The 23,027-nt window shown below is 33.8% G+C and overlaps 4 protein-coding genes across 6 annotated transcripts; 2 read left to right on the top strand and 2 right to left on the bottom strand.

Annotated features, from left to right (window-relative positions):
- Positions 1-1,508: 1,508 nt before the first annotated feature.
- On the top strand, positions 1,509-5,033 carry LOC122598114 (calcium-dependent protein kinase 26-like). The gene is made up of 7 exons (XM_043770719.1): positions 1,509-2,670; positions 2,869-3,012; positions 3,092-3,244; positions 3,626-3,741; positions 3,838-4,005; positions 4,086-4,310; positions 4,674-5,033. The coding sequence occupies exons 1-7, from the start codon at positions 1,806-1,808 to the stop codon at positions 4,794-4,796; spliced, it is 1,794 nt and encodes a 597-aa protein (XP_043626654.1). The 5' UTR covers positions 1,509-1,805; the 3' UTR covers positions 4,797-5,033.
- Positions 5,034-7,514: 2,481 nt separating this feature from the next.
- LOC122585776 (protein WVD2-like 4) lies at positions 7,515-9,731 on the top strand. Its single transcript, XM_043757900.1, has 6 exons — positions 7,515-7,557; positions 7,946-8,412; positions 8,516-8,606; positions 8,688-8,759; positions 8,882-8,989; positions 9,163-9,731. Exons 2-6 carry the CDS (start codon positions 7,952-7,954, stop codon positions 9,586-9,588), a joined length of 1,158 nt encoding a protein of 385 aa, XP_043613835.1. The 5' UTR covers positions 7,515-7,557; positions 7,946-7,951; the 3' UTR covers positions 9,589-9,731.
- Positions 9,732-10,256: 525 nt separating this feature from the next.
- On the bottom strand, positions 10,257-14,923 carry LOC122585235 (fasciclin-like arabinogalactan protein 17). The gene is made up of 4 exons (XM_043757355.1): positions 13,831-14,923; positions 13,096-13,612; positions 10,717-10,873; positions 10,257-10,520 (listed from the first exon to the last, which is right to left on the bottom strand). The coding sequence occupies exons 1-3, from the start codon at positions 14,644-14,646 to the stop codon at positions 10,800-10,802; spliced, it is 1,407 nt and encodes a 468-aa protein (XP_043613290.1). The 5' UTR covers positions 14,647-14,923; the 3' UTR covers positions 10,257-10,520; positions 10,717-10,799.
- A 4,333-nt stretch (positions 14,924-19,256) lies between these two features.
- On the bottom strand, positions 19,257-22,753 carry LOC122602002 (E3 ubiquitin-protein ligase RHF2A-like). 3 transcript variants are annotated; one of them, XR_006324138.1, is made up of 9 exons: positions 22,531-22,751; positions 21,815-21,952; positions 21,644-21,690; positions 21,476-21,538; positions 21,279-21,387; positions 20,825-21,192; positions 20,180-20,287; positions 19,769-20,103; positions 19,257-19,562 (listed from the first exon to the last, which is right to left on the bottom strand). XR_006324138.1 is itself a non-coding variant. In XM_043774753.1 (9 exons), the coding sequence occupies exons 1-8, from the start codon at positions 22,537-22,539 to the stop codon at positions 19,824-19,826; spliced, it is 1,122 nt and encodes a 373-aa protein (XP_043630688.1). In that variant the 5' UTR covers positions 22,540-22,753; the 3' UTR covers positions 19,257-19,562; positions 19,801-19,823. The 3 variants fall into 3 exon arrangements, 2 of the variants coding, with proteins under 2 accessions (XP_043630688.1, XP_043630681.1); XM_043774753.1 differs by having other exon boundaries at positions 19,801-20,103; positions 22,531-22,753; XM_043774746.1 differs by lacking the exon at positions 19,257-19,562 and having other exon boundaries at positions 19,660-20,103; positions 22,531-22,752.
- Between the last annotated feature and the right edge of the window lie 274 nt (positions 22,754-23,027).

Raw genomic sequence — 23,027 nt, 5'->3', positions numbered from 1 at the left:
ATTATATCAAGGAAGGTGTGGTTTGTCTTGATGTTATTTGTTTTAAATCCGGTTAGCAGCCGTTTGTCAAACATCCAATTTAGTCGTGCAAGTGCTCCTCCACTTTATACACAGGTCAACCATCTTTCTATTTCATTTTTATTATTAGTAGTATTATTATTAAAATCATCCATTTATCAAGTGAAGAAAAATATGAAATTACCCATGCATTTAAATCACTTGGAATATGTATTTTTTAGTTTTTTATATTAAAGTTTGTGAAAACTAGGTCTCACTCACTTGACGCTTTCTAATGACCTCCAAGAAGTAGCTTAATTAGTATAACCACCTTGCTTCCACTTGTAGTTTCTTAACTTCTTTGTATGACACCGCAGTTGACCAGTTATAAAGGGTGTTTAGCGTGAACCCACAATGTATTAAAGTTGATATCAAAGATTTGTACTACCATATATACATCATCATAAAACATAATTTGATATAGTGTACTAAAAAATTGATATGGTATATCATATACCATATCAATTTTTAAATTTTTTAGCGTGAACGTTGATATTAAAGGTACATATACCGTATATGCAGGGATGGTACTAAAGGGGGGCAAGGGGGTCCAATGCCCCTTTCTAAATTTAAATTTTGTCATGTATTTTTAAATTTTTCATAAAATTTTAAAAATTTTGTATAGGTTTTTAACATTTTGCCCTCTTTTAGATTTATTTTTCATAAGTTTTCTAAGTTTGCCCCCTTTGAAATTTTTTCCTGGTACCGCCTCTGCGTATATGTACCTTGTTCCAACTTGAGACTTAACATATATGATTGGCTTTTCTATTTATATTAAATTTTTACGTAATGAAACTAATATGAGGCTAGAGGGTACTTGATATTTTATAATCAAACACAATTTTGTGTGTAAATTTTTAGCGTATAATAATTAAAGAATTTTTCAAACGGTCTATGACTCTATTCTTATCAAACAAACGGCCTCTTTTAATGATTAATCATTTTCCTAAATCCATACTTCAAATATACATGTTGTATTAACTTTACCAAAAAAGTACATGATAGGTATGACGTTCGAAGAGAAGTTATACTTTATTGACCAACATTTTCTAGAACGGCAAAATACTTTATTGACTAACATAGATCATATTTTCTACACTTAAGATTAAGAGATAAAGTTTAACCACTATAATTAGCATTACCTTATGAGCATACAATCATCTAAAATCTTTTAAGACATAACGTGTCACATAATGAATGAAATATTTGAAAAACAAAATGTAAACGTAAATTCAAACACATAGGTATGATAGGTATGATGCCTTTTTGTTTTGAAGATGTGTATGTAAAAAGTGTGTGCCTAACGCGTTTAAAAAACATCCCAAATGAAAAACCTGTCACTTTCCCTCGTCAATTTCTGCGACCTCCACGCTTCCCGTGTACATGTCCATCTATACATACATACACACATATATATACACAAACATGAAACATTCAAACATTAGAAAAAGTCCCATTTTTTCCAAAAATTTATATAAAAGGACTTAGTAAACCCATACCAAGTTAAAATCTTTCGATCATACCCACCAATCTTATCCTGTTTCTTACAAATTTACATCATACCCACATCCCCAATTTCCTTTATATGTCTGTACACTAGGTGTTTGTTTATATGTCTGTAAGAACTTTAAAATTTGGCGAAAAAAAAAAGGGGGAATTCTGTTGTATTGAGAGCTTTGTGTATGAATTTTTGCTGTAACTAGACATCTATTTTTGAAAAAAGATTGTGGGTAAAGAAATTTAGATATATGGGAAATGTATGTGTAGGATCGTGTTACTCGAAAGATGGATTCTTTCAATCTATGTCACATTCGTATTGGTGGTCTAAGTCGCCGGATTTGATCTATTATAAGAATGGCGAAGGTGAATTTAGCAAAGAAATGCCGTCGATAGATAAAGATGATAAAGTTCCTGTGGAGGTTCAAAAGACAGCTCCACGGTTGGTGATCATACCGAAAAACATTGCTAAACCTTCACAGGTGGTAGTTTTGGATCAAGAAATGAAACAATCCGAAATGGTTCTGGTTGTGAAGCAACAAAGTAAATCGTCTGATGTTAAAATGGCGCATAATGTGAAGAGAATGTTGAGTGCAGGGTTGCAAGCTGATAGGGTATTGAAGACGAAAACCGGGCATTTGAAAGAGTACTTTAATTTGGGTCAGAAACTAGGACATGGTCAATTTGGTACGACTTTTCTTTGTATAGAGAAGACTACTGGAAAAGAATTCGCCTGCAAATCAATCGCTAAGAGAAAGTTGTTAACAGATGAAGATGTGGAGGACGTTAGAAGAGAAATCGAAATCATGCATCATTTATCTGGCAACTCTAATGTGGTTTCGATTCAAGGCGCTTATGAGGATTCTGTGGCTGTTCATTTGGTGATGGAACTTTGTGCTGGAGGTGAATTGTTTGATAGGATTACGAAAATAGGGCATTTTTCAGAAAGAAAAGCGGCTGAACTTGTTAGAACGATTGTTGGTGTGATTGAAACTTGTCATTCATTAGGAGTTATGCATCGTGATCTTAAGCCCGAGAACTTCCTCTTTGTCGATGAACACGAAGATTCATCACTTAAAACCATAGACTTTGGGCTATCAGTTTTCTTTAAACCAGGTACTTTTCAGATCACATGTTTGTCTTGAATTTATGTTGCATTTTGAAACTCATTATAGACCTCAACATTTGGATAGCAATAGATCATGCTTCTGATTAAGTGATTGTTATTTGGAGTTTGTTGGGTTCGATAATCAGTTTCATATCAATGGTAACAAAAAATGATTATAAATAAAATTTACCATGTGTAAATTGCAGGTGAAACTTTCATTGATGTGGTTGGTAGTCCATACTATGTTGCACCTGAAGTATTGCTTAAAAATTATGGTCCAGAAGCAGATATATGGAGCGCTGGTGTGATCCTTTACATTCTCCTTTGTGGGGTGCCTCCATTTTGGGGAGGTTAGTCTTAAATACTACATTAAATGAGTAAATATTTTCAACTTAGTCATCCCCATTTATAATCTTTATTTCGATGCAGAATCTGAGAATGAAATATTTGAAGAAGTCTTGCGGGGTAAACTCGACTTCTCCTCTGATCCATGGCCTAGTATCTCTGAAAGTGCTAAAGATTTAGTTAGAAAAATGCTCATCAGACACCCCAAAAGGCGGATAACGGCTCATGAAGTTCTTTGTAAGTCTAACTGTTCCTTTTTCATTTTATTTCTGATCAACAACACTGGCTTCTAATTAACAACATAGGGGATGTTTGGATTTGTGTTCTGCTACTGATTTTCTTATTGTTGTGAATTGAATTTCCAGTTGAAATACAACTTTTGCATAACAGATTATGCTTCTGATTATTATTTTCCTATTGATTCCTTAGATAATCTGATTGTCCAAAATACTCAAGTCTTAAACATCTACTAATTATCTGAATATTACAACCTGAAAACAGCAGCAGGACATCCAAATAGTATCATCCAGATAATATCATATATTCATATACACACTTCCAAAGCACACATCCATAATCTTAGCAATATGATTCTAATTCTTGTTCTCACCACTTCAGGCCACCCTTGGATCAGTGAAGATGGTGTTGCTCCAGATAAACCTCTTGATTCTGCAGTGCTGAGCCGGTTAACTCAATTTTCTGCCATGAACAAGCTCAAGAAAATGGCTCTAAGAGTAAGTAGATCAAGAAAAAGAAGCTGATAATTTCAAAATCTCACTGCAAAAATGTTGACTTTAACCTTATCCTTACCCATCTGGTGTTCCTCACAGGTCATCGCATCAAAACTCTCTGAGGAAGAAATCGCGGGCTTAAAACAAATGTTCAAGATAATAGATACAGACAACAGTGGTTATATTACTTTTGAAGAACTTAAGGCTGGACTCAGGCGATTTGGTTCTAATCTCAAAGAGTCTGAGATCTATGATCTAATGCAATCTGTAAGTATATCTGATTATCCTTCTTTTCTGCTCGAATTAAAATTGAATTAGTCATTTGATTGTTTAAACTTGAAATACAGGCGGATATTGATAATAATGGTATTATTGACTACGAAGAATTTGTAGCTGCAACTTTGCATATGAACCAAGTTGATAGGGAAAATCATTTGTTCGCTGCTTTTTCGTATTTTGATAAAGATGACAGTGGTTATATCACCCTTGATGAACTCCAACAAGCCTGCAAAGAGTTTGGATTAGATTGTGTTCATTTAGAAGAAATTATCAAAGAAGCTGACCAAAATAATGTAAGTTCTTACTACAATCATATCTAGATTCTAGACTATCAATATTTATTTTGTCAGGACATCAATAATTCTGTGTAAAAAAAATGGAAAGTTTTCATAGGGTTGAAATGGGTCAGGCTGGGTTGACCTGCAGAATACTTTTTTGTCCAAAATTTACAAATTTTCTGAATAGATGACTAGTTGAGCATGTAATAACTAATAACACTTTAGACCAAGTGTTCCCACTTTTCCTTATAAGCTATGCTTTTATTTACTAGTTGAACGGTTAGAGTTAAAACTCTCAATTGACCCATTGACTATAAATGAGTTTAAATTTCCACATTTACTTGTTGTGTTGAGTCTGTTTTTATTGTTAACTTGCAGGATGGCCGTATAGATTACAACGAGTTTGTCACAATGATGCATACAGGAAATCCCACATTGACAAACAAGCCATTGAAGGATGATTATAGGGTGACAATAAGGGGGCCGGTGTCGATTTGTTGATATGAAATTGTTAATTGTTGTTGCATCTAAACGTAACAAACAAAATGCATTTAAACTAGCAGATGATCATAAGTTGTTAGATTTTGTATACTCAAATAGCTAGCTAGGTGTTGCATTTTGGCTCATAGAATGTACCATGCCTATATACATACAGACGAACATGTGAAATGAACAAGATAAAAGTCTAACTTTTTGTACAATGACAAATGAGAAAGATGTGCATTTGCGGTTGTGGTTGTGATTGTGTTGTGGCAATTTGATTCTTTGGCTGCAATTTATAGGCATCGATACAAATCATTTAGCAACTCTGTCCGACTCTGACGCTTGAACCAATCTTAAATGCATGTCTATAGTATTGAACACAATTGTGTGACTTCAGTCTATGTCTCGGAAACCAGGTATCCATAGAGGAATATTTTTTATTTGGGATTAGTTTTTAGGAATGTAACTATCTTTGACCGAATGTCTATAGTAGGAAAAAACTAAGGTTATGTGTATTATATGTAAGCAACTTGAAAAAATGTTTATTGTATGTAAGAAGACATACGTGGCAATCATATACAGGTGCCACTTGTCAGATTTTAATTGGTTGAAACGAAATTCTTACATACAATAAACATTATTTCGAGTTGTTTACATATAATACATACAACTTTAGTTATTTCTTACTATAGACATTTGTTCAAAGTTTCTTACATTCCGGGAAACTAATCCCTTTTTTTTTTTTTTCTTTTTAAAGGCTCGTATACATTTGCATTCAAAATATCATTCATTACACCGAACCATGAGATGGGTCAAGAAGCGTGGATCAACCTGGCCTAGTGGCCTACATGGATGGACTTCTTGCCACAGTGTCATACATCTGAATATCGGATTGACGGGTTTTATCTAATATATACCGTATTTGTTATACGTAAAAAGACACACACAAAAAAAAGGCGTGGGAAACCAACGGCCCAGATTCCATGATGACCAGCATATTTGTTAGACGTTGATTGACATATAACATACGGCGGCCCAAGATGGGACAACTCAATTCTACGTTTGTTTGTTTGTGTGGTGGGGCACGAAACATGTTGGACGTGCAACCAATCACCTTGCTTCGTTGTGTCACGTTGGCACTTCACCCTCCATATTCTCCCCACGTTCACAGCAATTCTAGCTCATATTTCCCATCTTGCCCTTGTATATTTTTCGTTAAACTATGCTTCTCGTTATGGTTTACCATAATCTAGTGGTAATAAAATAAAGCATGCAGTAAAAGCTAATATATTTAGGGAAAAATGAGTATGGGGTTGTTCCCCATCTAAGCTTAGATGGGGACCCCTCACATACAAATATTTTAGTATTTGTTTGAATTTTAAATAAATACATGACCCATACTCACTTCCCCATATATTTATTACATTGTTGTGTAGACTTAACAATTTTTTGGTGTAGTGTATGATATATCGAATTAAATTTAATCGGAGAAGTAATAGTAGTTAATGAGTTAGATACATAGGGTTTAGTATTTGGGGGTGTAAGTAACTTTTACACTTTTTCTATTGTGTGAATGTAAATTTCATTTGGTTCATTGTATGTAACTAACTCACTAAATTGAACGATTAATGTAAAAGTATATATGTGACACACCATATGAGCTGCCACGTAGAAGTTTTTGATTGGTCAACGTAAAAATTTTACATTAATCGTTTAAATTTAGTAATTTGAATATATACAATGAACCAAATGAAAGTTACATTCACACAGTAATACTTTAACTCTAGATACATAATGTCACTTTACCGTAAAATATAGTAAGCAAAACGTATATATATTTCAACTCATACACGTACATACTTCTGACTGAAAATGCATTATTTACCTCAAATACATAATCAAATATTTATATGTTCAAGTCCTATATAACGTTTGAAGATTTATAATTTAAAAAAGTTGCTACTTTTAAAACGCAATCTTTTCAGAGAATAGTTTCCTGAAATGTAAGAAACTTTGAATGAATGTCTATAGTAAGAAATAACTAAAGTTGTGTGTATTGTACGTAAACAACTCGAAATAATGTTTATTGTATGTAAGAATTTCGTTTCAACCAATTAAAATCTGACAAGTGGCATCTGTATATGGTTGTCACATATGTTTTCTTACATACAATAAACATTTTTCGAGTTTGCTTACATACAATACACACAACTTTAGTTTTTTCCTACTATAGACATTTGGTCAAAGATAGTTACATTCCAGGAAACTAATCTCATCTTTTTAATAGTAATCATTATAGGGGCGGTACTAAAGGGGGGCAAAGGGGTCCAATGCCCCATTCCAAATTTAAATTTTGTCATGTACTTTTAAATTTTTTATAGATTTTAAAAAAATTTATATAGGTTTTTGACATTTTGCCCCATTTTAAATTTATTTTTCGTAAGTTTTCTAAGTTTATCCCCTTTGGAATATTTTTTTGTACCGTCTCTTAATCTTTAGGTAATCAAATAAAATAAATTTATATCTTAATTAGTACGACGTAGTGGTTACAAATATTTAAATCCAGCATTATTACTATAAAAAACTGCATAGTTAATTACCAACATACCCCCATCAACTCATCCTCTTCTATCTATATCCAAAACAAAAGTTACGAAACAGAACAAACTTTCTTTACAAGCATATAATTCTTCTTTTCTTGTACTACTTGTCCGTGTTAATTCATAATAACTGACACAATCCATTCCTTCTCAGGATTTTCATTTCATCGTCAAATAAGGTACACATCATTTTTTTAGCGGTTACAACTTCCAGTTATGTAATTTTACGAATGTTTTCTTCTTAGTTTTGTTGGATGATTATATATACTTGTTTGATCTCATTAACAAATGTTTATCTACTAGTGTTCGCTCTCCAATCATGTTTTCTTTTTATATTATTTTCGTAACCAGATAACGAAAAACTGTAACAAAAACAAAAATGTAACTGCATAAGTTTTAGTAATAGTTATTTTCTGCTATTTTCGTATATGGTCTTTAATTGAAAATGGCCCTGTTAATGATCAAATGGATCGAACAGTTGTACAAATATTCTTTACTAGGAAATATTATCTCATTATTTTGTGAAACGTTACTGAAAATAAATATACGTTTTTGGATTATATATAGGCCGGAATGGAGTCTGGAAATGGACTTGTGTTAGAATCCGAAACTAATGCTGTTAACGAAGAACCTGTTGTGAATGCAAATAAGGATGCTGCCAAGCGGCCGACTAATCACGAAGACTTGAACAAAGTTGATCATGAGGAAGTTATTGATTTATCCAAAACACAAGTGAACAACCCTGGAAACCGAGATCCGGTTAAGGTTAGTACCACTAAAGGAAGTGGTTCCAAAAACTGTAAGTTGGCTAAAAATGTCCCTAATGTTGGAACATTTGGTCGAACACCAAGGCCGAGTTTGTCTCAAAGTTTATCTTTCCCTGCAAAAACCGAAACCCCTGTGGCGCCTACATTGTCCACAACTTCGTGTTCTAGATCACACCCTTCTTACAAAAGAGCATCAAGTGGATTGAAACCAATCAAAACTCGACTCTCAGTTAAAGAAGACGATGCTGCCACTTCTAATGCTTCTCCGTACGTATTATTCTTGACTTCTTAACTTTATAGTACCATGATTAATTAATTGCTTAACTTTTCTGAATGAATCTTCTTTCTTTGTGTTAATTGACTTGAATAGAAATGCCAGCAGTACCCCTGGTGGGCAGCGTAGGAATAGCACATCTGCTATTCCTTTCAGGGTGAATGAGCGTGCTGAAAGGCGAAAACAGGTGCATATTGTTTGTTTCATTGTTTTCTTAATATGAAAACAGTAACAATAACTTATGTTTGATGATGTTATATTTTACAAGTATTTTTCAAAGATTGAGGAGAAGGTTCATGCAAAAAAAGTGGAAAAGACTTATTTGGAAGAAAAGTCAAAGGTGAATTGTCATTCTTAAAAACTGAACTCTGTAGTCAATGAATGAATTTGGGCCTACTTAAAACACTTGTTAGAGACTAATTAAATTATATATTGAACTTGGGTGTATATATATATATGCAGGAAAGCCAGGAAAAAGATATAAAGAAATTGAGAAAGAGTTTGACGTTTAAAGCCAAACCAATGCCAAACTTCTACAAAGAGCCTCCTCCAAAACCTCAACTCAAGAAGGTACATTTCTTTATCTTAATTAGCTAGAACGTTTTACGTACATGATCAATTTCATACTCGAAAAACAGGACTATATTATCATTATAAAATGCACATCCAAACAATCTCTTTGATGACATGTTTTTTGTGCTATCAATGGTATTGATTAGGGGGTTTATATATGTTTTTTACAGAAACCACTTACGCGTCCTAAATCACCTAAGCTGGGAAGAAGCAAGAGCTCTTTGAGTGGAGTGAGCAAGTCTTTGGAAAAACTAGAGATTTCTGATAGCCCCCGAAGCGCTAAAGACCAAACTATGTCACCAAGGCTCAACCCTACGAAGCGTCACAAAGATACACCTGCTTCCAAAAAACCCAAGAGGAAGTCTTTGACTAAAACCTCAGAAGTCAATAATGACAAGTCAAAAGAAAATGTCTTGATAGCAGAAGACACAAAGGAAGTGCATGAAAGCAAAATGCCAACTGTAGCTACTCATGAAGCTGAAGGATGTGCAGAAGACAGTAGGGTGCTTGAAAGTGGGTTCAATTCGGGTTCAGGTTCACCCAATCAGGATATGACACCCGTGGGTATCCCTATTGGAAGTCAAAATGTGCTTTAAAGTGCATTGTTCAAAAGTTTATGAGGTTTCCTTGGCTGTCCAGTGGATATTTTTTGTTTAAAAAAGTTTGGTGGTTCTATACTTTTATGAAGTATTTCATGGATCTAATTTGTTTCATTAAATTTAGAGGTGTCAGCGTTATACTCGTGGAAATATGCGTACAGCTTATGTTTGTGCTAACTTTCCTATACATTTGATGTGCACGGGCTGCAATAAAGTACTATGCAGTAGTGAAAGATCAAATGTTGAAATGTTATATACAACAACGATATACAAGGTATTGGGGAAAGATTGAATGTTAGATAGCCAAAAGTTTGTGTTGGTAACAAATCATATTATTGGGGCCAAATCCAGTTGCATATGCTTTATCCTGTATGGAAGCATCGGCTGAAATGGATTGAAAAGGATTGAAAAGATAGTTGGAGAATCCAATGAAGATGAATTGATTGTTTCTTTGTCAATAATTGGTTTTTTGCTAGTTAATTTTGTGCTTGGACTGATGAGGGAAATAGAATTTATGCAAATTGAAGACCATTTTTCATATAGTTTATTATCAACATCAATATTTGCATTTGATCACAATATCGAATGCTTTTGTGAAGACATGATCATTTATTCCTTAAATGATCAAGAGAGCAAAATGGTGGTTTTATAATAAAATTGATTGGTTGTTGTACAAATGATTTTATGTATTTGCATAATAATGTGTTTCCAAAAGCAAACCAAAAAACCACTTCTGCTAGTAGTAGTAGTAATTACAGTAATCTTAGAAACACAGACCCCAAAAATATATCAAGATAAATATGTAAAAGAATTATCATATAGAAAAAAATAAACAGGGAAACTTCCTTGAATGCAAGCTGCAACATCCATCTGCTAACCCTTTTAATATCTGTTTTTGCTATATATCTGGACACCTTCCTTTCAGAAATCTGGCAAATATTATTAGATTACATTTAGTTCAAGTTTTTTTTGGGAAGGCACATTTAGTTCAAGTTAATAGGATATAAAACGTAAAAAATAACTATGTGTTAAAACATAATTATCAATAGAAATAATTATAGGCAAAGTTCATATAATAACAGATATTGTCATTTTCATTTTCTGAAAGAAAAAAAAAAAGGTCACCTTTGAGTGTGTGGCTATGTGGCTGTTCTATTTTCCAGTTTTAATCCATTTTCTTGAATTGTTGGAAAATATATATCTATGTCTTAATGACAGCTTGTAAATTGAGAATCTTGTCCAAATGCTCCAACTATCGAACATGCCACTTCCAATAATTTCCCTACATTTCCAAATATTAATCATTAATACAATTATATATTTGATTTTACACAGCATAAGTGCCTAAATAACAAATCAAAGCCTTCGGCCTAGTCGATATGGCACAAGGGTCAAATCGATATAACAATAGTGGGTGTTTGAGTAAATAAAAACACCATTGCGGCATGAATATTAACTTATCATCATAAAATCTCCACATATGGACTAACTCGTCCCTATTAACATCTAAATATAAAAAAAAACATATAGAAGGTGATTACTAATAAGTTACATAATCTTATTATTGATTTTCTTTTTTATAGTTAGTACTTGTACCTCGTGCACACAAAATATATCAGAAAAAGTGTAACACCATATAGTCCAAAGATATTCTGATAATGTAGGTAAAAAGATTTGCCAAAGGAGAGGATGATAATTGATGAACGTGACAAGAACAGGAAAGAGGGGCCCAAAAGATAAATATACAGTGACAGTTATGTTAAGGCTTTAAGTGCAAGTATTTAAGGTACAATATCATGAAGCATGAAAACCAGATCATAAACAGGCTGTTTTCAAAAGAGAGTATCACTAGTCAGCTCTATGGTAGATATTGCATAACATGGGGTTCCAGCTGGATGCACCTATAGAGATCGTAGTACTCGTTTGCAAGCAAGAATATAATAAAGTACAATTTAGGACTTTTGACCCATTTGATAATTAGTCTATGTTTTATAAACCATCTAAGACTACGTTTTATCAGCAACCGGTTGGAAGAAAGCGTTGTTAGCCAAGAAATTATATAAAATTTGAAAATCAATTCTAAAGTTTCGACCTGGTCGCCCAATCAACCCAAACCGTAGATAGTGTAGAAAAGATTTTGGTAGTAACACGTCTGATTCACCTTTTTAAAACAGATCTTTCCCCTAATGTTCTAATCATAAAGACTCAATACAGTTGGTATATGATGCTCCCATCATTTCCAGGACTTGAAGTGGGTACTTTTTTTCTACTAGAATGAACATACTATCAAAAGAAAATACATGCCATAGTCCTGTACTATGTGTTAAATGGTGTTTTTTTATAAACTTATGATAATCACCCCTCCATAAGGGATCCACTTTTACTAGTTAAGTTACCAACAACAAAAATGGTACCAAGAGGCATAGTCAAAGTAAGCAATATCAAGATGTGGCAACAGAAGTGAAATAAAAAACAAACATATATACAAAAATTTCCTACATTTGTTGATCATGTCACAACTAACTTAGATATGGTACAAAATTATTTCTAATATTAACCAACTTTTAATTTTTTGTACACTATAGTCACAACAAAAATTATCAAATGACTATAAAAGCACTATAATTGATCTTTATACCATTGTTTTTGGAGTAATTATTAGGTTTAATCTGATAACATTCTTGTTGTTGTGATTCAGTGGGCGTAGAGTTCAAAATCTAGACTCCGTATCTCATTGTTGGAACATCTTGTGTCGCTTATCCTAATCTAAAAGCACTATAATTGATCTTTATACTATTGTTTTTGGAGTAATTATTAGGTTTAATCTGATAACATTCTTGTTATTGTGATTCAGTGGGCGTAGAGTTCAAAATCTAGACTCCATATCTCATTGTCGGAACATCTTGTGTCGCTTATCCTAATCTAAATACTCGGGCCATCAAAAATTAATTATAGTAATGTCGCATTTCTGATTCTAATTTGTCCTAAAAACAATGTTTTCAATTAGGGTCTAATTTTCAAACTATATTATCTTTTATCCTGTTCAACTATTAAAACTAATGATTTTGGGTTTTCCTGACTTTAAAGCAATATTGGATTCTGATTTCACAGGTTTTGTTGATCTTGATTTTATAAACAACTTACGTATCAAGTGAAATGAATTATTTGTTCCTAAAAGACATGGATATAACATATGTTTTCGCCATTTTAAGTGTACAAATAGAAAGTATCTCTGCAACCAAAACCTAGTGAAAGAAACTATTTGGTTAAAATAGAGCAAAAAACTGGCTCTGGTAATCTATATTTCAAGTGTCCTAATTGTGAGGTTTTCATGGTAGTTTAGTTCACAATGAATCAGCAATCACACTACAAATGAAGCAATTCATAGAGAACATACATAGTGTCAAACCATAAAATATATGATCAACATTTCCAACATAATACAGCAAAGATAAGAACGAAAACAGCGTGTTAACTAATCGAGTTCATAAGTAGTAAACATACCTCTATTTTGCTTAGCCACAACTTTCGCTGGCACAGGTGGAACAACCTCGCTGGAAGGCTTCTCCACCGTTTGCTCGATCGGAAACAAAACCCCATCAATACCCTGCACCGATATCCTACCATCTGTATATATATCCGGATCAAACAAATACGCTGACTCCTCTCCCGAACCGAACTTCACTGACCCATCAGCCTCCTCTGCAACCACCTTATGAGGCAGCCGTAATGTATCATACTGAACCTTACCGAACCGCCGTACAGCATTATACATACTCTCTTCAGTTTGATACTCGGGTATCAAATGATAATAAATGATCTGCTCAGGCGCACCGGGGTCACTCAGCTGGTCTGTCGTTAGTTTAGCCATAGCTTCGTCATTTGGTGCCAGCACCGTTAACACATAACCCTCTGACACCAATTTCCCCATTTCCGTAGCTAATGATGTTAAATTCACCAAAATATCCGCTAATTCGTTGTAGCCACCATAATGTAGCAGGGTTTGGATAAAATCTTTAACCTGCAATGGCGGGTTCAGGAAAATTTATGTAATGTACTCTTTTTGAACATTTAGGGTCGTATTTGACTGGCTTAATTTTTAGGCTTATCGGCTTTGTTGAAATATAAGAAAGTCAATATTTTTTCTGCTTATGGCCGAAAACAACAAAAACAATAAACTTACAAAATTATAAAATTCTATTGTAGTAAACAAATGTATTTTTTTACTAGGGTAAATACCTGGCTTTCTCCATCAAAGTGGTGTTTGGCCCCACCAGGTCCGGGCGCTGGAGCCGGGGCAAGCGACGGCCCCGGAGCCATCGCGTCATAAATCGGCAAGGCCGGTGGAGCTCCGGCGGGAACCGGGCTAGCTGGTTTCTTCAACCGGGGATCCACAACCGGAGCTCCTTGAGGCAAAACCGCAGAAATCGAACTCAAACTTCTCCTCTTATTGAATTCTTCTTGCACCAATCTAGGCACCAACAACCTCTCAATCCCATGAATCAACCCATCGGGTCTCACCACATCATCGGGTCGGGTCACTTTCGCTAACCCGCCCACCATTTTCTCCCCGGATTCTTCTCCACTACTCATCACCAACCAATTCTCACTTTCCTCAACACACAGCGTCTCATACCCACCCCATTCCTCCGACCCGACCCGACCCGGAACAATATGGTACAGCAACAGATTCTGCAAAGATTTCAAGTTCCGGGGTTCAAGTAAAAACCGTTTAAACTCAGGATCCAAATGTCTTTCCAAAGCTTCATTACTGGGTGCAAATATAGTAACATTCTTAGTGGCAACAATATTTTCTAGAGTTTGTAACAGCATGGCTTTCTCAACTAGCTCAGATAGCTCAGTGTAATGTGAATCAAGAAGTGCAACAAGAACTGAGTTTGAGTTGATCTGGGTCGTACTAGATTTGATATTTGGGTCATCAGAAGATGGTGCAACACTACTAGCATTTGTTGTTGTAAAAGTAGTTTGGACCAAAAACATGACACATATAATAAATGTAGCTGTTGTAAATGCACCATAGATCTGATAATCCATGGTGCTATTTTTAATAAAATAAAAAAACTTGTGACAAATATGTCAAAGATTCAATGATGTTATTTGGTATTGTGTTTGGTTTTTTTTGTATCTATAGATATGAAATATGAAATGTGTGTTTGTGTTTTCACAGTAGGTTTTCCTGGGTTGTGGTGAAGGGGAGGCAGGTGGAGAGAGAGATAGAAGATGAAACGACAAAGAGGTGGCGTCGTTTTGGAAAATAAGGAGAGAGGGGAAGGGAAGGGAAGGGAGACAAAGGCCCGTGAAGAAGCTTTTAAGTCAATACAGTGACATGTTATAAAACACAGCTAGTGTTGTTGCCACTGGTACCCCCCACTTTTTTTAATTACTCTTCTACTGAAAATTGATATTTTTTTGACATTTTTTTTAGAAAAGAAAAGGCAAAAGTAATGATCTTTTATTTGGTTTTAACGTGCCTTATGATTAGTAATTAGGTGCATGATTATTACTGATCTTGATGGGTTTTTTTTATATTGAGTAAGGTTTTGAAACTTTTGTATGTCTGATTAATCAATGTAACATTATGTATTAAATATTTTTTTTTTTTGGTAAATAAATTATCCAAGTACAAAAAGACGTTTGAGATGATATAAAATAGATGCACTTAGAGTAATTTTGAAGCAAATTTTAGACGAGTATTGATTGTTCATGGCTCTAATTAGATGGACTAGAACATGCATACTTTTGACTCTAGAGAATGAGAGGAATCATATATAGTTCATTTGACTTCAACTAAAATAATAAATGCTAAAAATAATTAGTGAGCTGAGCAACTAATTGCTTAAACGAAATGTCAATATTTCTCAGTTTATGTATTCGGTGCCTACAATGGGATAGATGGTTCATCGGTATGAGATTCTGGTGCAATGACCACATCTTTTATGTGGCATTATGTAAGGAAATTTTGCAAAGATCTAATGGTATAAAGTTTTTAAAGTGTAACCGTAATAATCGGCTATCTAAAAAAATCAAATATTATCGGTTACCTAATTGAAATGAATAGACTTTCAACTCTGATAATATGATGAAATGGGATGTCGAGCTATATTGCAATATGTGTAAAAAGAATAGGTGGAAACCCCTGATAACAACAACAAAGGCAGAAATTATACTTTGGACGGGTCAAAACTAAAAAACGAGTAATTAAAGTTATAAATTATTTTTAAAAAATTAAGAAGATATTGATTTTTTTGGTTTTATTTTGACTTGAATGAGCCATCTAAGTTGTGGGTCAAATTTTGATAGAAATACAAGTGTGGCTTCGCCATTGTCTGGTATGTCACTAATCTCACACATAGATGCCTTTGACAAGTTTTGAATCTGTGATCTCTAGCTTTCATCAATAGACTCATGTGGTCATATAATAGCAGTACTACTTGGGTTTCACCTCATTAGTTGTTGCAGTGTGTGTAAGGTTCTCGTAATATATGATTTTTACTACACGTGATTTATTGGAGTTACACTTAACGGTTGGGTTACATTTGATGGCCCTATTAGGCCATCTCCAATGGAGGAGACATGGCAACGCGCTGAATCCTTGGCAAAACTCAATGTGTTGTCATAAAAGCGACGAATGAATATTACGATTGAATTTATCGTTATCCATTCTTAAGGTGTTTGAACTTTGAAAGAATACAATCTCTTGGCTTTCTTTGAGTCGGAAATCGCGGAAAGAAGATCCATGCTAAGAATTTTAAATATAATAGATTAATGAAATTTGTATTCACAACAACAAAAAAAAAACATATACACACATCTAAGCCCATTTAAATTGATATCGAGTCCGAAGGTCGTTTTCAAAATTCAAGATAAGTGTCTAATTAACGGTTTTGCAAATGGATGAGGTGAATAGGTACGTTGATCGATCATGCTGTCTCCACTACACACTCAAATGTATTCTATGGACGCTAATTTCATATTCTTTTCTGGTAATAAAAGCCTTTGCACTTTTAATGTACCAGCCTAGTTTTTGATTGATATGGTACGATGGTCTGTCAAACAGTAAGCCATTGATTTTGATCACTGAAAGAGAAGGTCCATTTATGAGATTGACGAGACTTGCATGATTCATCCGATTGGAACATCTTTTATCTATAAAGTATAAACATTTACATTACCCTTTTTATTATTATTTTATATATAAACAGATATTATACATTAGCATAGATGATGTATCAAATTTAAGTGTCAGCAAGGGAGCCATTGGAAATAAAGCAAAAAAGCGTGACTTTTGACTAGGGTGTAAGAAATAAACCGCAAAACCGAAAAAACGGTTTGAACCGCGTGATCTGAAACCAAAAAAACCGAAACCCAAAAAAACCGATGTGTAACGGTTCGGTTACGGATTTCATTAATCATTACCCGCGGTTAACCGAACCGGATTTTGATATATACCTACATATAATCATGTATATATACATTTACACATATATGTATTACATTAACACATCATTTACATATCTATTTAGCTAACTTTTATATTTGTTGCCTAAAATATTAATAATTTTACTAACTTTCTTTCACAATCTATGATTAGTTTTGGATATTTTAGTTAACTTTCTTATATATGTACTCTTTTTAAGAAAAGTTGTTAACTTTGTTTAAAATATTTATCAAAAGTATTAGTAATATCATATAGATACATTTTAAGTAGTAAATCATGAAAACAGAAATTTGCGTTGCATAAATATAACGTTAGAAAAAAGTAATTTAAAATTACATGTAATGTATATTTATTTATAAAACAAAATATTAACGTAGTTAAATGACTATTATACATAGAAAAATTAATTAGTTCAATATAAATTGACTATTATAATTAAAAACTTAAACTTTATATTAGCATAACTTTAATAAATGGTTAACCGAAAAAAAAACTGAAATTAACCGACTTTTTTGGATAACCAAAATTAACGTTTCAAAATTTCTAACTAACCAAACTGAAACCCGATAAATGGTTCGAAATTTTTAGCTAACCGAACCAAACCGAACAATTTACAACCCTACTTTTGACAACAATTTGAAAAGGGAAAGTTTGATAGTAAAAGAAGAAAGACAAACTTTCATGTTAAAATCTAAATTTTACTTAGAGTACATGTTTTGAAACAAACAAAAATCATTTATTTATTCTGCACAAAAAATCTCAAAAGTTAATCTGTATGATGTAAGATTATTTTTTTTCTTAAACTTAATGTATGACAACCTCGTATTTGTTATTATAATCAATAATGCGAGAATGGCACCTGTACGTTGCAGCGGTCGTCGAGTTAGTGGCGGTGAGATGGTGATGCGATAAGTCATAAATTGTGGAGGTGATAGGTTATATAGTGTGATAGCCAAATGCCTTAGCCGTCAGCCATCGGATTTAAAAATTCGTCAAAAGTATATCGAATGACATCTCTAATGAAAGAGCATGGAATTTTAAAAACACCCATATAATTTTTATGATTTATAGATATACGGTTTTTGAGATAAAAGATTTTGAATAAATTGGATGAATAAATAATTTATGGAGGAAAAAGAAAAAAAAGATTGTTTGAGATTTAAGAAGAGAGAAAGGGTATTATATTTATTTTAAATAAATGTATAATAGATAAGGGGACATTTTAAGAAAGTAAATGTTGAAACTTAAAATGTAGACATGAAAAATTTGTTTTATAATATAGTATAGATAGATATAGATAAAAGAAAAAAAAGTTACACCAAAAGGGTGTTTATAACTGTGAATCGTTCTATATCATCTCGGTACAAGACACCCTCTAAGAGTTAATCAAGATGCATCATGATATGTATCAGATCAAAACTCCAGCAATAGTAACACATTGTTACATAATTCCAGCCTAAAAATGATAAAATTAGCCGTTATCTGGATTCGAGCTCCTAAACTGGATTAGAGTTCCAACTTCCAACCCCTCCTATAAACTTGGCCACCAAGTAAACTGGATTAGAGTTCCAACTTCCAACTTCGTAACATTTAGCACCCCTGACTTTCTCATTCATATCACATCACTCAAGATTATGGATGGCAAACGAACTCGTACCCGATGGGTAAAACCGAAACCCGACATTTTTGGACCGGGTTCGGGTCCGGGTATGCGGGTCTAAGGCCGGGTATGGATTGTTCTAATACTTTAACCGGGTTTGGGTTCGGGTCCAGGAATGGTTTTAAATGAAAATCCGCATACCCGACCCGTATACCCGCATATTTGTGTGTCAGAGACATAACTTTCTCACTTCGTCGTCTCAACATCGCATAACTCAAGGAACCTAGTACTTTTGTATCTACGTATATCCCCAGTCACTGAATAAATGAATTATCAATGTAGATACATTAGAAAGTTGGTAAGGTTTTACATTTTAGCACTTAAGGTGACACCTAACCAACATTGGAAAAGGTTGAGCCAAATGCATGTTAAACGTAGCTATCCTTTTTTTCCCATTTTTAATCTAGGATGCATTAGATTTAAATAATGTGTCATGTTTTGTTATCTGTAACTACATATATAACTTGTCTATATTCCAAGTTCAAATTGCAGAGTTTTTGACAAACAAAAATACGTGCGTTACATATTTACATTGATACAAGCTCATACCAAAAAGCAGGTTATACTTTGAACAATTAAATTTCGGTAAGCACAAGCAAACATCACAACAAAAGTTTTGTTAGGCTGTACCACTCTATGTACAGCCTAACAAAACTAATGGACATATAGTTCATAGACAAGGATTGAATACATTAAATAAAACATGTCGAATCAGTAACAATGATAATCAAAAGATCACCAACGATACTATATTCGAATTAAAATAGCAGCACATTTACAAGCACATTATAAAGATTTAGAAGTGTTCACCAGGTGATAAAGCTCTCTATCTGGATAACTGTTTTCAACAACCTACATGAAAAGGTTAAAAAACATCAACAAAAATTTCCTGTCGCTTAGAGTCACGATAAGAAATCACTTCCAAATCACAATACTAAAACCCTCATAATACAATAAACAAGATACTTTCTGCATTGGAGGATGAAGAATCGTACTTGTGAGAATTTATGTTTAATAATGTAAACAAAAGCCAATGACACTACATATATACAACTCACCTTTAAAGGCAAGTGCCAGCAGAAAATTTTACCGCTTAAAAAGTAGCAAAAGAGGCTAGTTTAAACCACCATGTGCACCAGCTATCTCAATGCGATTATGGTTACTTCCCCCTGCATCTGAAACCTGTTCAGCTAAATTACTGGCTGGAGAATCATGATCATGAACTTCACTATTATTATCTTGAACTTCAAGCCGCTCAATCATCCGCGACATATTAGCAATTCCAGCGTTAACCTCTCTCCTTACTTCTGACCCAATACTCGACATAGATGGACTCTTGTTAAAAAGTTTATCTTTCCACCCTCTTGTACTCTTCGATAGTGATTCTTTATATCTTCAAGAAGAAAAAAAAAACAAATGTTAGACAAAACTTGTTAAGGAACTGCAATTTATAACAGATCCAACTATACCTTGTTGAAATAGCACTGAACTTAGATTTCCATGTATCTGAAGGTGTTTGCATTTCTGATGGCCCTGCTCTATCTTGATCAGGCGGTGAAGATACGCTACCTGAGCTCCTGTAGATAGGCAACATTTAAATATAAATAAACAAGATATCAAACAATTAAATTCAGATTAGTTTCACTTGAAACCGTGCAAAGAGGTCAAAAACAAAAATCCAACATATAATCTCCTATCAACTGATCTTCAAAACAAAGAGATGACAAGTTATATCCTGGTTAAATAAATGGTGATGTTTTGCACTTTTATAGTTTAAATTGATGACAGAGGTCATGGGTTCGATCCTCATCCCATGCAAAGGTTGGAGGGCCTTTTCTACCATTTAGGTAGAAAATGAAAGCAGCCTCTCTAGTCTCTAATTAGGTAGAGATAAGGTCTGCCTACATATTTACCTCCCCCATACACCGTCAAGGTATTGGGGCTCATAACCCGCGGAAGGCGGCACTGAGCAGTTTCTTTCTTTCTTTCTTTATAATTTAAATTGATGATATCACAGTTACCTTAAATTTTATCCTTCGGTTACATTTGAAGTTTATGTCTAACGCGTAATCAAGATATAAATTCCGAAGAAGAATTCAACGGCCCGTAAATACCTGTGAATAACTGACGTCCCATGTTGACTATCTGAGGTGTTAGTCCTTCCAGATGTCAATGTATGTTGGACCGTCCCACCCCCACGACCTGTATATAAGGCTGATGCCCTAGGTGAGTCAACAGCAGTCGGTTCATCAACTGGTTCTGCTTGCACTTGAACGGAACCACTAGAAGCCGAAACGGCAACAGCTGGAGGTGCATTAGGGTTTGTGGAAAACACCAAGAACTGTGGACGACTATGAGCTGCTGACCGGTTCCTTGAACCTTCCCTTCTACCCACATGATGGGTGCGACCCATGGCAGCTGCAGCCGCCAGATGTTGGATGATTCGGTCCTCAAGTTCACTGTCATTCACACCCACTGGCAACTAAAATACAAAACACAAATGTCAAAGTTACAACTTTGTCATAAAAGATTCAACCAGTAACTAGGTATATTACAAGTATAACATACATGTTGCAATTCAAAATCCCCAAGTGTGGGGTGATGAAATATTGTGGAAGTTCTTGGTGGGTTGAATCTGACCCGCCTTTCATGTTCTACCGCCTCCAATAACTCTTGACTGCACATTGTAAACACAATTAGCACACTAAAATCCACACACACATTCTAGTATTATACACATATAATAAATGAGCAAAATAGGTCACCTAGATGGATCTTTTAGACTAATCGCTTGCCAACACATAGGACAATTCGAGCTCCTTTGACACCTATACAAGGTAAATAAAAAGTAACAAAAGAATTAGATTTTCATAAAAGAAATTCTAGAAGAGTATAATAAATCAGTAGCTTATACAAAGTATTTCACGCTGTACCATTCAAGAATACATTGAAGATGAAACTCGTGCTTGCAGCTTGTCACCTGAAATGCAAAAACTGCCATGAATTACACGTACATAACAGTATACATAATGAAAGAAATAAATCACAACATAAGGATAGTGATTAGTGACAATGATAATTCCTTTGTATAATATAAGTATTACCGTTCCAGGATCATTATCACAGAAACCTTCGAGGCAAATGCTACACGAATCCTCACAAGCTTCTTGTATACCTCCTTCAACAAAAGCTGCAGGCGAAATTAAATGACTCTTGCTCTTCCCTTCTTCCATTTTTTGAACCTATATAGACGATAAATTGGTAAAAAGTAGACGAGCGAGACATTCATATCTTCACATATATCAGGTTTAGCCACCCAAAATAACATCAACATAACCACACATACATACTCCACATTTACACCAATACAATTCTATAGTAAATCTAACATTATAGGGTAAAAGAAAGTAAGAAACCAAATGACAAAAGTTCAGAAAGAATTGCATATCTTTCAATTCAATCCATTTCTACTTTCACAACAATTTTCCTTCCAAAATACGAGTAGTAAATTTAAAGAAAATGCCCATATGTTATAATTTCCCCCTAAACCACACAAACTTCATTTTTAAGCTAATTAATCACTGTTTCACCACTGAAATTCATAAATACAATTACATACACCATATAAAATCAAAAACTAACACATACTCATATAATAAAGTCATCAAAACAACAAAACTCTTGAAGGAAAACAGCTAAAGTTGAAAGCTTTAACCAATAATTATATCATGCTTTATAAGAAAAAGTTGTATAAACATATGTTAAAACACGTAACAAAACACGGATCGAAACTAACTTTTATGTAAGATTGTAAATTTACCTCCTCCATGGGAATATAGAAAGTGTCCCAAAGATTGTGACAAAGAAGTTGAATATATGATATAAAGATCAAAACTTTATGGTATTTATGTTGTTGTTGAAGAGTATAATATAATAAATATCAAAGGGCTGAGGAATTTATGAAAGGTTTTGATGATAAAAGATAGCGTTTGAAGAGGGTTTGTGTTTGAGGAGATGATGGAAGTACACAACTTTACCTTTTGATTTTTCCAATACCATTCATCCACTCACTTTCATTTCTAATTTAATTTAATTAATAATTAAGATTAAGATTATTAAAATACAACTTTATTCTATCTTTTCTTTTTAATTTTACATGTTTATACACTTGGAATAGGATTGATTCTTCTTGGAAATATCTTAAAGTTTCCTCGTCAGTCAGGTAAGAGTATCCACAATGATAAAGCTTTTTTCTATAAACTTTTTATTGTTCCAATGGTAATAGCTTGAAATTCACCTAAAATTCTTTAAATTGTA

The sequence above is a fragment of the Erigeron canadensis genome, chromosome 1, assembly GCF_010389155.1.
Source record: "Erigeron canadensis isolate Cc75 chromosome 1, C_canadensis_v1, whole genome shotgun sequence".
Taxonomy (NCBI): domain Eukaryota; kingdom Viridiplantae; phylum Streptophyta; class Magnoliopsida; order Asterales; family Asteraceae; genus Erigeron; species Erigeron canadensis.
The sequence above is the reverse complement of the archived record's forward strand: the minus strand, read 5'-3'. Positions and strand labels throughout refer to the sequence as shown.